Raw genomic sequence first — 16,482 nt, 5'->3', positions numbered from 1 at the left:
CAGATAAGGCAAAACAGTGAGAAGAGATAATTAAAATATATATATATATATATATATATATATATATATATATATATATATATATATATATATATGTATATATATTTATATATTTATTGTGTATATCAGAATGTCTAGCTTCTCACCTTTTTACAAGACAGTTCTGTGTTCTCTGGACCTGGTGCTGTCATCCAACCTTTAAAGCGATCTGCAGAATCTCGGAGAAGACTCTGGATGCTATTATCCATAAAAGAAGAGAAATCATGTGCATCTTCATCAGAGGCCCTACGAAGCACCTCTAGGGGCAGAGGATGAGCATCAGCAGCTATGTATGAATTCCGTGATTGAAGCATCATGTCATGCGGTATCTGCAAGAAGAGGATTACTGCATTGAGGAGGCGATTATACTTCCAATTAACAGATGTAAGAGTAGAGACTGCTATATTATGTGGGAAAAGGTACTCATCTAGGATATCTACATGAATATAGAAATTAGACTTAAATATGATTTAACATGATTAAAATAAGAGGTTGATAATAAATATTCATGTCCATCATAACAAAGTCAGGTAACATCTCCTAAATCAAACTAATATCAATGAATGTGTACACATTTTTGATACATAGTACTGTGCTTAATAGGTAGTCACATGGGATTATATTGAGTGTAAGACTCACTGCATGTCCTTCCAGTCAGATAGCTAATATAGTGACTATGTCGGGTTCACAGTATAGGACAACAGTGTTATATGAGTTTACACACACATTTGGATACCTGGAAGAGTTTCTTGCACTCTGTAACCATATGCAACAAGCCTTGTGTGGCTGCCATATTCTCACTAAGATCCTTATGATCTGGTTTCCCGGAAGCTCCTCTCTTCTGCATGACCCTAAATGAAACAAGCAGAAATAATAACAATGTTAATGTGTATGAGTAAATCAATCCGAAATGATTGCAGAAAAATAAAGACATGCTCAACCAGAAGAAACAAAAGACTGCTTATGGGGACTAGCAAGAGAACAAGCTATTATACTTTTGTTGCTTTTTTTGTGTGTGTGCCCAGGAATTATTAGCAATTGAGCATATCCCAGTAAACTCAAAACAGATATCAAACTCAAGAAAAAAAAAAAGTAAAAAAAAAAAGTAAAAAAAAAAAAAAAAATGGATCAAGATTCTGGGTTGCTCAAAACCAGTGCTCTCTCACACACACACACACGAATAACATAATTTATGTTTACCTGATAAATTCCTTTCTCCTGTAGTGTGGTCAGTCCACGGGTCATCATTACTTCTGGGATATTAACTCCTCCCCAACAGGAAGTGCAAGAGGATCACCCTGCTATATAGCTCCTCCCCTCTACGTCACACCCAGTCATTCGACCAAGAACCAAACGAGAAAGGAGAAACTATAGGGTGCAGTGGTGACTGGAGTATAATTTAAAAATTTAGACCTGCCATAAAAAACAGGGCGGGCCGTGGACTGACCACACTACAGGAGAAAGGAATTTATCAGGTAAGCATAAATTATGTTTTCTCCTGTTAAGTGTGGTCAGTCCACGGGTCATCATTACTTCTGGGATACCAATACCAAAGCTAAAGTACACGGATGACGGGAGGGACAGGCAGGATCTTTATACGGAAGGAACCACTGCCTGAAGTACCTTTCTCCCAAAAACAGCCTCCGAAGAAGCAAAAGTGTCAAATTTGTAAAATTTGGAAAAAGTGTGAAGAGAAGACCAAGTTGCAGCCTTGCAAATCTGTTCAACAGAGGCCTCATTCTTAAAGGCCCAAGTGGAAGCCACAGCTCTAGTGGAATGAGCTGTAATTCTCTCAGGAGGCTGCTGTCCAGCAGTCTCATAGGCTAAACGTATTATGCTACGAAGCCAAAAAGAGAGAGAGGTAGCAGAAGCTTTTTGACCTCTCCTCTGTCCAGAATAAACGACAAACAGGGAAGAAGTTTGGCGAAAATCTTTAGTTGCCTGTAAATAAAATTTCAGGGCACGGACTACATCTAGATTGTGCAGAAGTCATTCCTTCTTTGAAGAAGGATTCGGACACAATGATGGCACAACAATCTCTTGATTGATATTCTTGTTAGTGACAACCTTAGGTAAGAACCCGGGTTTAGTACGCAGAACAACCTTATCTGAATGAAAAATCAGATACGGAGAATCACAATGTAAGGCTGATAACTCAGAGACTCTACGAGCCGAGGAAATAGCCATTAAAAACAGAACTTTCCAAGATAACAGCTTGATATCAATGGAATGAAGGGGTTCAAACGGAACACCCTGTAAAACGTTAAGAACTAAATTTAAGCTCCATGGTGGAGCAACAGTTTTAAACACAGGCTTAATCCTGGCCAAAGCCTGGCAAAAAGCCTGAACGTCTGGAACTTCTGACAGACGCTTGTGTAAAAGAATGGACAGAGCTGAGATCTGTCCCTTTAAGGAACTAGCAGATAAACCCTTTTCTAAACCTTCTTGTAGAAAAGACAATATCCTAGGAATCCTAACTTTACTCCATGAGTAACTCTTGGATTCGCACCAATGTAAGTATTTACGCCATATTTTATGGTAAATCTTTCTGGTAACAGGCTTCCTAGCCTGTATTAAGGTATCAATAACCGACTCCGAAAAACCACGCTTTGATAAAATCAAACGTTCAATTTCCAAGCAGTCAGCTTCAGAGAAATTAGATTTTGATGTTTGAAAGGACCCTGAATTAGAAGGTCCTGTCTCAGAGGCAGAGACCAAGGTGGACAGGATGACATGTCCACTAGATCTGCATACCAGGTCCTGCGCGGCCACGCAGGCGCTATTAGAATCACCGATGCTATCTCCTGTTTGATCCTGGCAATCAATCGAGGAAGCATCGGGAAGGGTGGAAACACATAGGCCATCCCGAAGGTCCAAGGTGCTGTCAAAGCATCTACCAGGACCGCTCCCAGGTCCCTGGACCTGGACCCGTAACAAGGAAGCTTGGCGTTCTGGCGAGACGCCATGAGATCTATCTCTGGTTTGCCCCAAAGTCGAAGTATTTGGGCAAAGACCTCCGGATGAAGTTCCCACTCCCCCGGATGAAAAGTCTGACGACTTAGGAAATCCGCCTCCCAGTTCTCCACTCCAGGAATGTGGATCGCTGACAGGTGGCAAGAGTGAGACTCTGCCCAGCGAATTATCTTTGATACTTCCATCATCGCTAGGGAGCTTATTGTCCCTCCTTGATGATTGATGTAAGCTACAGTCGTGATGTTGTCCGACTGAAACCTGATGAACCCCCGAGTTGTTAACTGAGGCCAAGCCAGAAGGGCATTGAGAACTGCTCTCAATTCCAGAATGTTTATTGGAAGGAGACTCTCCTCCTGAGTCCATGATCCCTGAGCCTTCAGGGAATTCCAGACAGCGCCCCAACCTAGTAGGCTGGCGTCTGTTGTTACAATTGTCCAATCTGGTCTGCTGAATGGCATCCCCCTGGACAGATGTGGCCGAGAAAGCCACCATAGAAGAGAATTTCTGGTCTCTTGATCCAGATTCAGAGTAGGGGACAAATCTGAGTAATCCCCATTCCACTGACTTAGCATGCATAATTGCAGCGGTCTGAGATGTAGGCGTGCAAAGGGTACTATGTCCATTGCCGCTACCATTAAGCCGATTACCTCCATACATTGAGCCACTGACGGGTGTTGAATGGAATGAAGGACACGGCAAGCATTTTGAAGCTTTGTTAACCTGTCTTCTGTCAGGTAAATCTTCATTTCTACAGAGTCTATAAGAGTCCCCAAGAAGGGAACCCTTGTGAGTGGTAAGAGAGAACTCTTCTCTTCGTTCACCTTCCACCCATGCGACCTTAGAAATGCCAGTACTAACTCTGTATGAGACTTGGCAGTTTGAAAGCTTGACGCTTGTATCAGAATGTCGTCTAGGTACGGAGCCATCGAAATTCCTCGCGGCCTTAGCACCGCCAGAAGAGAGCCCAGAACCTTTGTGAAGATTCTTGGAGCCGTAGCCAACCCGAATGGAAGAGCTACAAACTGGTAATGCCTGTCTAGGAAGGCAAACCTTAGATACCGGTAATGATCTCTGTGGATCGGTATATGAAGGTAGGCATCCTTTAAATCCACTGTGGTCATGTACTGACCCTTTTGGATCATGGGTAAGATTGTCCGAATAGTTTCCATTTTGAACGATGGAACTCTTAGGAATTTGTTTAGGATCTTTAAATCCAAGATTGGTCTGAAGGTTCCTTCTCTCTTGGGAACCACAAACAGATTTGAGTAAAACCCTTGTCCGTGTTCCGACCGCGGAACCGGATGGATCACTCCCATTAGTAAAAGATCTTGTACACAGCGTAGAAACGCCTCTTTCTTTATCTGGTTTGTTGACAACCTTGAAAGATGAAATCTCCCTTTTGGGGGAGAGGCTTTGAAGTCCAGAAGATATCCCTGAGATATGATCTCTAACGCCCAGGGATCCTGGACATCTCTTGCCCAAGCCTGGGCGAAGAGAGAGAGTCTGCCCCCCACTAGATCCGTTCCCGGATCGGGGGCCCTCACTTCATACTGTCTTAGGGGCAGCAGCAGGTTTTCTGGCCTGCTTGCCCTTGTTCCAGGACTGGTTAGGTTTCCAGCCTTGTCTGTATCGAGCAACAGCTCCTTCCTGTTTTGGTGCAGAGGAAGTTGATGCTGCTCCTGCCTTGAAGTTATGAAAGGCACGAAAATTAGACTGTCTAGCCCTAGGTTTGGCTCTGTCTTGAGGCAGGGCATGGCCTTTTCCTCCTGTAATGTCAGCGATAATTTCCTTCAAACCGGGCCCGAATAAGGTCTGCCCTTTGAAAGGTATGTTAAGTAATTTAGATTTAGAAGTAACATCAGCTGACCAGGATTTTAGCCACAGCGCTCTGCGTGCTTGAATGGCAAATCCGGAATTCTTAGCCGTAAGTTTAGTTAAGTGTACTACGGCATCAGAAATAAATGAATTAGCTAGCTTAAGGGTTTTAAGCTTGTGTGTAATCTCATCTAATGGAGCTGATTCAAGGGTCTCTTCCAGAGACTCAAACCAAAATGCTGCTGCAGCCGTGACAGGCGCAATGCATGCAAGGGGTTGCAATATAAAACCTTGTTGAACAAACATTTTCTTAAGGTAACCCTCTAATTTTTTATCCATTGGATCTGAAAAGGCGCAGCTATCCTCCACCGGGATAGTGGTACGCTTAGCTAAAGTAGAAACTGCTCCCTCCACCTTAGGGACCGTTTGCCATAAGTTCCGTGTGGTGGTGTCTATTGGAAACATCTTTCTGAATATAGGAGGGGGTGAGAAAGGCACACCGGGTCTATCCCACTCCTTAGTAACAATTTCAGTAAGTCTCTTAGGTATTGGAAAAACGTCAGTACTCGACGGTACCGCAAAATATTTATCCAACCTACACATTTTCTCTGGTATTGCAACTGTGTTACAATCATTCAGAGCCGCTAAGACCTCCCCTAGTAATACACGGAGGTTTTCCAGCTTAAACTTAAAATTTGAAATGTCTGAATCCAGTTTATTTGGATCAGATCCGTCACCTGCAGAATGAAGCTCTTCCTCCTCATGTTCTGCAAATTGTGACGCAGTATCTGACATGGCCCTAATATTATCAGCGCACTCTGTTCTCACCCCAGAGTGATCTCGCTTACCTCTAAGTTCTGGTAATTTAGACAAAACTTCAGTCATAACATTAGCCATGTCCTGTAGTGTGATTTGTAATGGCCGCCCTGAAGTACTCGGCGTTACAATATCACGCACCTCCCGAGCGGGAGATGCAGGTACTGACACGTGAGGCAAGTTAGTCGGCATAACTTCCCCCTCGTTGTTTGGTGAATGATGTTCAATTTGTACAGAATGACTCTTATTCAAAGTAGCATCAATGCAATTAGTACATAAATTTCTATTGGGCTCCACCTTGGCTTTTGCACATATAGCACAGAGATATTCCTCTGAGTCAGACATGTTTAACAAACTAGCAATTAAACTAGCAAGCTTGGAAATACTTTTCACTCAAATTACAAGTAATATGAAAAACGCACTGTGCCTGACAGTTTATAATAAGGAGACCGGAAAAATTATAACAATCAGATTTTTCCCAGTAAAAGCATAAATTTAGCAAAGGATTGCCCCCATTAGCAATGGACAACTAACCCTTAATAGCAGAGAAACAAATGTACAAAATATAAACGTTTTTTATCACAGTCAAAGCACAATCTCACAGGTCTGCTGTGAGTGATTACCTCCCTCAAAATAATTTTTGAAGACCCTTGAGCTCTGTAGAGACGATCCTGATCATGCAGGAAGAGAAAAAGACTTTTGACTGAATTTCTGATGCGTAGCAAAAGCGCCAAAATAGGCCCCTCCCCCTCACCCACAGCAGTGAGGGAAGTTCAGTAAACTGTCTCAAATTAAAATAAACGACAGCCAAGTGGAAAAACAGTGCCCAAAAACAATTTTTCACCCAGTACCTCAGATATTTAAACAATTTAGCATGCCAGCAAAAACGTTTAAAATTAAATATCATGAAATGTCATTAAACAGCCTGTTGCTAGACGTTCCCACTGCAAGTAAGGCTAAAGATTATATGCATATAGTATTACCCAGAGAAGTGCCATTCCCCAGAATACTGAAGTGTACACATATATACATAAACAGCCTGATACCAGTTGCTACTACTGCATTTAAGGCTGAACTTACATTATATTGGTATTGGCAGTATTTTCTCAGTCAATTCCATTCCTCAGAAAATAATATACTGCAACATACCTCTTTGCAGGTGAACCTGCCCGCTGTCCCCTGATCTGAAGTTTACCTCACTCCTCAGAATGGCCGAGAACAGCAAAATGAATTTTAGCTACGCCGGCTAAAATCATCCAAAAACTCAGGTAGATTCTTCTTCAAATTCTACCTGAGAAGGAACAACACACTCCGGTGCTGTTTTAAAATAACAAACTTTTGATTGAAGATATAAAAACTAAGTATAATCACCACAGTCCTCTCACACATCCTATCTATTAGTTGGGTGCAAGAGAATGACTGGGTGTGACGTAGAGGGGAGGAGCTATATAGCAGCTCTGCTTGGGTGATCCTCTTGCACTTCCTGTTGGGGAGGAGTTAATATCCCAGAAGTAATGATGACCCGTGGACTGACCACACTTAACAGGAGAAATAAGTCTAAGCTTAGTATGAGAATGCCGATAGACTCATAGAGACACTGCACCCCATAGTATCCCAAGTTTAGGAATTTATGAAAGTTGGGTTGAAGGTGTGCAAAGTGTATAAAACTTAAATTTATAATATACATTTGAGAAGTCAACCTTTATACATAAACAGTCTAAAAAGTAGAAATTAGAGAGACTATCTAAATAATTTAACAAATAACACACAATCACTAGAGGAGGTAAGCAAATTATAAAACGTACCTTGGAGAAGTGCTCTCCTTTTTTGAGATGTTGAGGTGGAATACTGAAGGTGCCAGACACACAGCCAGGTTCCCGGCAGTCATCTGATTTTCCTGAGAGGAGGAGATGTCACTCAGGAAGTATAGTAATGACTGCAAAACATCCCTGTTCTCATCAGGCATTAATAATATTGCAGCCTGCACTGCTCGCAACCTCTGATCCTTGGGTACATCTGAGGACAACACCGAAGCGTAAGAGCCATGGAAAGTAACAGCTTTCAGACTTTAAGAAAATGACCATAATTCACCATATAATGCCACAGAAAGTACATGCACGTGAGAAGAAATGACATTAGTACATTAAATAACATTGTAGTGTTATAGTGAAACTAACAAGGCATGCACATGTGAGCACTTCTGACACTACAAGTAAACATATCCATTGGGTGTATTGGTGAAAAGTGACAAGCCTCCAAAATAATAACAAAAAAGTACATTTATCCAGCAAAGGAAAATTGAGTTTTTTGTTTTAATTTGTAATACAATTTCCTTTAATTTCAATTGAAGGGGGGAAATTTATGAAATTCATATAGCAGAAAAACAGACAATGACAAACATTTTTCATATGGAAACAATAATTAACAGGGTGGTATGTGCACAGTAAAAACAGTTCTAACTCCTAGAATTTACAAATAGTTTATTAGATCTATGTTCAAACTAGGTCTTAAGATTGTCTTGGCGCATGGTTTTGAGTGGAAAATTTAGAAACGTGCAGTTTACCAAATGAGCAAGATGCTCCGGGCTTACATTGGTAAATTTGTAAAAAAGTGTCCGTCAACTTGGTGGTGAAGATAGGCTCTGGAAGGTCTCGGAAATACTGCTTCAGCAGGTCAGCTACATCATATGCTGACTGCCCCACATAACTGACATGGTCTGGAGAAGCCTCATTCATCTGCCGCAGGAGTTGGATACGAGATTTTACCCCAGACTTCCTGAAGATTCCAACCTTTGTACCAAAAATACCAAAGAACGTTAATTCCAGGAATTCAACTCTAGGATTCATTCTATATTGGCAGAGTGTGCATGGACTTTACATGTTCTCTTTGTACATGTGCTACTCAGTCACCATTGTATCTACTAGCAAACTGCTCAAGGGATAGAAAAGTCAAAATTCAATTTGCATGGTTCAGATAGAGGATGTCATTTTAAGACACTTTTAAATTCACTTCTATTTTCAAATGTGCTTCATTCTCTTAGTATCCCTTGTTGAAAAAGAAGACGTACATATCCTACACATGTGGAAGCTAGCTGCTGATTGGTCTCTCCACACATTTGTCTCTTGTGATTGGCTAACTAGATGTTTTCAGCTAGCGGCCAGTAGTGCAATGTTGTTCCTTAGCAAAGGATAACAAAAGAATTAAGCAAAATTGATAATAGAAGTAAATTTGAAAGTGGTTTAAAATTGTATGTTATATCTATATCATGAAGAAAAATCTGGGGGTTTTCGGGCCCTTTAAATGCAGCACAGCATTTGCAATATAGCAGAAGCCTTGTGTAGACTAAGGGTCCCTACTGTGTTGCAAGTTTTCAAAATTTACTGTATTTACTGCTCCTTTACAAATGAATCCTGTTGAATCCTCCATAAAAAGCTTAAAAGGGATATTAAACAGTATGATATTGTAATATAAAATGTTTAATTATGTGTAGTTAAAGGGATCAAATGTTCTTCATTCTCTTGGTATCTTTTGTTGAAAAACAGGGATTTATTCTCATCAGCCGGCCCATTTATGGAGCACTATATGGCAGCAGTTTTGCAAGAGCACTAGATGGCAGCACTATTTCTTGCCATGAAGTGCTCCAGATATCTAGCTAGGCATCTCTTTAACCTCTTAAGGACATATGACGGAATTTTTCGGTCATAAAACAATTGAGCAAACTGAAAGCTGTGTCCTTAAAGGGTTAATAAAGAATATCATGGGAACAAAGCAATGTTGATAATAGTGGTAAATTGGAACCTTTCTTTAAAAAGATATGCTCTGTCTGAATCACAAAATAACATTTTTGGGTGTCATATCCCTTTAAAAAAAATTGCTACATACTTTCATTATTTGTGTTTCCTTTTCCTGTAATTTAACTACATTTAGCCACCAATCGCTACCCAGGTGAAGAACCAAAAATGGGCTGACTCTGAAACATGCAATCCTGCTTTTTCAAATAAAGATATCAAGAGAATGGAGAAAAATTGATAATAGGAGTAAATTAGAAAGTTGCTTAAAATTGCATGCTCTATCTGAATCATGAAAGACCAAAATTTGGGTTTCAAACCCTTTGACTGCTAAGCCATTACCCACCTGGGTGCTAGGCTGGATTTGAGCTTTTATTTTACTTTTTTTTTTTTAAATTTATATTATATTAATATATATATATATATATATATATATATATATATATATATATATATATATATATATATATATATATATATATATATATATATATATATATATATATATATATATATATATATATATATATATATATATATACACATATACATACATACATATATACATACACATATACACATACATACACATACATATATATTTTTTCCAGATCCCCAAGACTTACACTGTTGGAAAGGTTAGGCGATAACCATTTCCAATGGTGGGTCTTGGGAGTCTGTGGCTGCTTAGATGCCTGAGATACAGGCTTCTAAGTAGCATGCCCCCATTTCCCTATATTGTCCATTGTTAATTTTAAATAAAGTTGCACGGTGACGTCATCACGTCATTGCCTGTGAGGTCACTGTGGGAATCGTGAAGCTCCTCTCACTATTCAGGCCCCCCCGATTGTCCTCAAGGTGAGCGAGTGCTAGCGACGGCTCTAAAGCGTTGTCAGCACCTGACTGGGACAATTTGCAACGGGTCACGGCTGAGAGACGTCGTTAGCACTCAAAGGGTTAAGGGACAGTCAATTCCAAAATAAACTTTCATGATTCAGATAGTGCATGTAGTGTTAAAGAACTTTCCAATTTACTTTTATCACCAATTTTACATTGTTCTTTTGGTCTTCTTAGTTGAAAGCTAAACATAGGTAGGCTCCTATGCTAATTGCTTAGAATTTGAAGGCCGGCTCTAATCTGAATGCATTTTGACAGTTTTTCACCACTAGAGGGTGTAAGTTCATGTGTGTCATATAGATAACATTGAGCTCACATACGTGAAGTTACCTAGGCACTGATTGGCTAAAATGCAAGTCTGTCAAAAGAACTGAAATAAGGGGGCAGTTTGCAGAGGCTTAGATACAAGGTAATTACAGAGGTAAAACGTGTGTTATTATAACTGTGTTGGTTATGCAAAACTGGGGAATAGGTAATTAAGGGATTATCTCTCTTCTTAAACAACAAAGATTCTGATGTTGACTGTCCCTTTAATGATTTATTTTTGCCTGCTTTAGAAATATGTGCTTGTTACAGTCAGGCTGAAGTGGGACCATTGGGGAAATTTCTCTTACCCTATAGAATGATTGCTGAGCACAAGTTCATTTGTATTTGTCCTTAAATGCCCCCAGTAAAGGGCTAGATTACAAGTGCAGCGCCATTTAAGCCTCCCGTTCAAGCGTTAACTGCGCTAGAAGTAAGCTTTTTGTGTGCATTGGGTTGCAGTCATAATAGGAGTTAAATGTAAACTGTTTTCGCTCGCACTCTAACCCGAATTTAGGATATAGCATGAACGATAACCTATTTCCATAGAAGTCAATGGGGCAAAAAAAAAAAGTGGAAAAAAACATCCTACTCATGCAAACACGATCCCATATTCTCAAATGTGCTAACCCGACTTAAAAATATGAATATTTCACATTATTATTATCGTTTATTTGTGTGTGTATGTACATATACATACACACACACACACACACACAGTATATAACACACACTAATATATATAGGAATATCTATTTACAAATAAATTGCAGAACATTGGAATGTGAAATATTTACAGCAAACAAACAATATAACACTTTATTAAATATGAATATTGCATAAATATGTTTTGAAATGGTCTAATCTACTTAACTGCAAAGGACACATCTTTAGACATGTATGAATCTCAATGTTAAAGCCCTTCGCTTTTTTTTCTAACACCTGAGACCTCATATCTGTGATCCTTTATAACTTTTTTTGTGCATTTTTAAAAAAATATTTTTTATGAGATTGTGTTATGAGTGTAACTATACTTTGTAATGTATTTTAAATTAGTTTTGTGACAGTTTTTTGTTTTTGCAAAACAGTTAACCAGAGTTCTGAGGATGCAGTAATTATTCTAGTGTAAATTGTGACTTCGCTCAAGTGATCCCGTTTACTTTCAACTTGTAATACGAGCGGAAAACTAGTCCCGCGCAAACAGCCGTGATAACTTAACGTGCCACTCATAATCTGACCCCAAAGGTGGCCCACAGCAACAGGCTCTTTTAAAAGGGTATGCCCCTGAGCCTAGAAAATTGTTCTAACAAAGAAAGTGTTTTTTTTTAAAAAACATTTATCTTGTATCCAGATCTTTTGCAATGCTGTACTTAAATGCTCATATAAACATTATGCATATTGGAAAAAAAAATCCTTTAACAAAATAAGCTGCACAAGTTAAAGGTACATGAAACCCAAATTTTTATTTCCTGATTCAGATAGAGAATAGAATTTTAAATAACTTTCTAATTTACTTCTATTATCTAATCTGTTTCATTATCTTGGTATCATTTGTTGAAGGAGCAGCAATGCACTACTAGTTTCTAACTAAACACATGGGTGAGCCAATCACAATCTATAATATATATATATATATATATATATATATATATATATATATATATATATATATATATATATATATATATATAGCCACCAATCATTAGCTAGAACCTAGGTTCTCTGCTGCTCCTGAGCTTGCCTAGATAAACCTTTCAGCAAATGATAACAAGAGAAGGAAGCAAATTAAATAATAGAAGTAAATTGGAAAGTTGTTTAAAATTGTATTCTCTATCTGAATCATGAAATTTTGGGGGGTTTCATGTCCCTTTAAGGACAATGAAACCAACTAATAATAAGAATTACATTTATTTAGGAAATTGCATAAACAGAACATTTCAAACCATCAAAATCTGTGGTTAGCAAGTAAAAATGATAAAATGTTCTCAGTCTGAGGACTTAAATCAGTGTGGATAATTTATATTGGTTAATCTCATGCATGATTGAAAATACATTTTGTTCCTCAGCTGCTTCTTATTGCAGATACCTGGTCTAAACACTGGCTACGGATGTAGCGCATGGCTTGCTGAATGCTCTGGGGGAGAGGTTGCCCTGTCCTCTGGACATTGATGATCGGTGGAACCCCAAACACGGCTCTGCCTCTGTAGTCAGGAACTTTGCTCCTTTTCATAAATTTGGGCACTGTCCTGTTTAGCAAAGAGTGTGATTATTAAGAGTCATTAGAAAAAAGCAAGAATTACAGGGCTCTGGCACTGTGCTATCCCACTTCTTAGCACAAGAGGGCAATAAAGGTCAACAAAGTAGTCTTAAACAGCCTTTCATGTGAAAGTAAAATGCAACTATATTACTATGAATAGAATTGACACTAGGTAACCAGAGAATGCAAATACATTCAAGCATTAGTGAATATGCAAATTAGACAGAGTAGGTTGTAAGGGGTGTGTGCGAGTCAGCACTTAACAAGTCATTGATAGGGTAGTTTGAGATATTTGTGTGCATTTTAAATGTGGATCACAGGTAGAGTTCCAACAGGCTATGATTACGGCGATTGCCAAAACGCGTAGGCTGGAACACTACCCCTGATATACCATGCTGTGCAATTATTGAGAAATACGTATTTTATTGCAAATTTGCTGCAAGCTGCTTTGAGCTGAATAAAAGTTAAGTTTTACTTTAACACTACAACTGTCTGGTGCTCCTATCATTTGTTTCTTTGAACTACATAGTCTTAAACAGCACCATCATCTACAGAATGATACAAATAAGGCAACTATATTCTCAAACAGGACCACGCAAGAGCAGCGGCATCCTAGAACCCCATCATGTCAGACAACATATCTCTTCACCAGTAGCCGGTCTAGAACTTAATATTTGGAGGCTAACAAAGGTGGTGAAAAAATACAGCACCCGTAATATATGGAGACGTATTGCGGCTCAATGGGGGTGCTACATGTGCATTTTGAGGTGCATAGCACCTCCACAGACCCACCACCTTCTAAACCATGCATTATGAAGATATGCAGAGAGTGGGGACTAATCAGGGATTATTTAGACTTCTGATTGATCAGCTTTACTACTTGTGTCATAGATGCAGGGTGATGGGGGAATATCGGGGGAGGTAACAGAATTAACATTCTACCAAGTTAAAAAACTCTATCAGCCACTACTGAATCTGTGGTTCAAGTGGGACTTGTACTTCCCTTTCTCATGGTATTCTTAGAGTAGGTAGATAACATGCTCATGGCTGAAACACTAGATGGCAGCAGTTTTGCAAGAAAGCTTTTGAGCACTAGATGGCAGCAGTGAAGCACATTGTATAACTGCTAAAAGCATTGTTGCTAAACTGCTGCCATATAGCAAACTGGAAATATTTGAAGTTCCATGTCCCTTTGAGGCAGAGTTTAAATAAAGTCAAATAAAGTCTGATTATTTAATCCCAGTAACAAAATAAATACAATGCAAAGACAAAGACTCTTAAATGATACTACCTTAATGAATCAATATAGCTAAACAATCGGGTGTGGTTAAGTGAAGGAAGATTTAGCCAGGGTTAAGTATATGGATATTGAGACTCACCATGCCCACCCCTGCTTGCTGGGCACAGAGTACTTCTCCATGATGGCAGTGAGCCTGAGCAGGGACAGCTTCTGCAGGAGGTTGAGCTGTGCTGCCGACTGTCTGTTGATCTCAAGCGATGCAGAACTGAGGCTTGGTCGGTGAGAGTTTTGGAAGCTGTGCCAGCGCAACTTCCTGCCAAGAAAGAGAGAAAGAGTGTTGGTGCCCAAAAATCCTTCCATTTAAAAATGTATGAAAAAGCGGATATAATAAAAAAGATGATATAACTCATAACATTGACTAAACATATTCTGCTGCAATTTTTACACTTGTCCTAGATGAAACACATTAAGACCAAGCACATTTATCCTGCACATTATACATCTCTTTAAAGGGACACTGAACCCAAAAAATGTTCTTTTGTGATTCAAAGAGAGCATGCAATTTTAAGCAACTTTCTAATTTACTCCTGTTATCAATTTTTCTTCGTTCTCTGGTTATCTTTATTTGAAAAAGAAGGCATCTAAGCTATTTTTTGGTTCAGACCAATGGACAGCACTTTTTTATTGGTGGATAAATGTATCCACCAATAAGCAAGAACAACCCAGGTTGTTCACCAAAAATGGTCCGGCATCTAAACTTACATTCTTGCATTTCAAATAAAGATACCAAGAGAATGAAGAAAATTTGATAACAGGAGTAAATTTGAAAGTTGCTTAAAATGTCATGCTCTATCTGCATCACACAAGAAAAAAAATTGGGTTCAGTGTCCCTTTAAGTTTATCTATTGTATTTTATCTCCACTAAAAAAAAATCATTGGAGGCCCAGAAAAGACCACTGAGTACACTGAATATTTTATTTCAATTTACTAAACTGATAAGTGCCAAGGACTTTAGGTAATTTTCAACACACCCCTTCATTGCAGTACTTTGCTTATGTCAACGTTCATTCCAATATATAGCTAAGTTTTCTACCATTTATCTCTACTGGTTCACTGGTCACCAATCTCTGGAAAAGGAAGAGCACAGGTCTAGTGCTATAGTTATTGATTCCAAATGAGACAATTTTATCTTCTTATGTTCTCTCTTTATGTATATTAAAGGGCCACAATAGTAAAACAGAGAACTGCTGGTCCCAAACGGAAACCGCTGCTGATTGGATCACACGATTCAGGTGTGTAACTAGGACTGCCAATTGGATCAGCAGCAGTTTCTGCTTGGGACCATAATGTGTGTTTAACCCCTTCGCAAGGATTAAATACACAGTAGTTCAGGGTTGATAGTCTTAAAATAAAATGCTATAATGCATTAGATTTTTCTCTGCAGTGTACATTAATTCTGAGAGGGTTAAAACCCCTCTGGTTTTCATTTTAGCTAAACCCCACTCTACTATAAATGTGGTTCCCTTTATACATAATTAGTGATTTGAATTAAAACACAAAGAAAAATAAAACAAGACAATTAAACCTTTTTTTTTAAAAGCAAAAACAAAATGTACATGGAGTAAGGCCATATCCCATAATATTTAAGTCTTGACTTGAGACTTGAATGCAAAGACTCAAGTCTGCAACTTTAAGCGATTAACAAGTCATTAATGCTCTTTGCTCAATTTAAGGTCAGATACGATAGTAAAATTTTACTAATTTATTTCAGGAAAGTTTTTAAAATATGTTTATCACTTCCCAGTTTAATTTCATGTGCAATCAACTTGGGTTGCCATGTTCCTATCTCAGAGGAAGATTGCCTGGCATTTTGGGGCTGGATTGACCTTGTTAGGTGAGATCAGGAAAGTTATCCTACTGAGCCTGGGATGGATGGAAATAGAGATATATAATTATGGTAGGTGTTATTAAAAAAGGAGTTAGGTGTATATATATATATATATATATATATATATATATATATATATATATATATATATATATATATATATATATATATATATATATTTATATATTATTTTTTTTTTGTTTTGTTTGTCAAGCTCCAGGGACAAGCCTAAAGTGATCACAACTCCGTATAAAGTCAGAGGGCTCGAGTCCAAGTCAAGTCGCGAGTCATTGTTGTCAAAGTTTAGCTGCAAGTCATCAAATTTGGGACTTGAGTCCAAGTCAAGTCGAAATCATACAACTCGAGTCCACAACCTTGTATTATTCTGTTATGGGTACTGCATTATGCTATAGCTTAGTTTGATGCTGAAGACTGAATGTGCTTTTATGAATCCCATGACAATGAT

The 16,482-nt window shown here is 38.6% G+C and overlaps 1 protein-coding gene across 5 annotated transcripts in view; it reads right to left on the bottom strand.

Moving 5' to 3' along the window:
• Window positions 1-16,482, bottom strand: part of STARD8 (StAR related lipid transfer domain containing 8) — a 432,650-nt gene that overhangs the window by 21,258 nt on the left and 394,910 nt on the right. For all 5 annotated transcript variants that reach the window (XM_053699029.1, XM_053699033.1, XM_053699032.1 and 2 more), the window contains 6 exons: window positions 14,268-14,441; window positions 12,718-12,877; window positions 8,234-8,432; window positions 7,449-7,659; window positions 776-890; window positions 147-368 (listed from right to left, as the gene is read on the bottom strand). In XM_053699029.1, coding sequence (XP_053555004.1) covers window positions 147-368; window positions 776-890; window positions 7,449-7,659; window positions 8,234-8,432; window positions 12,718-12,877; window positions 14,268-14,441 — 1,081 coding nt within the window. The remainder of the gene's footprint in view (window positions 1-146; window positions 369-775; window positions 891-7,448; window positions 7,660-8,233; window positions 8,433-12,717; window positions 12,878-14,267; window positions 14,442-16,482) is intronic.

Source organism: Bombina bombina, chromosome 1 (genome assembly GCF_027579735.1).
Source record: "Bombina bombina isolate aBomBom1 chromosome 1, aBomBom1.pri, whole genome shotgun sequence".
Taxonomy (NCBI): domain Eukaryota; kingdom Metazoa; phylum Chordata; class Amphibia; order Anura; family Bombinatoridae; genus Bombina; species Bombina bombina.
This window is presented reverse-complemented; position numbering and strand designations above follow the sequence as displayed.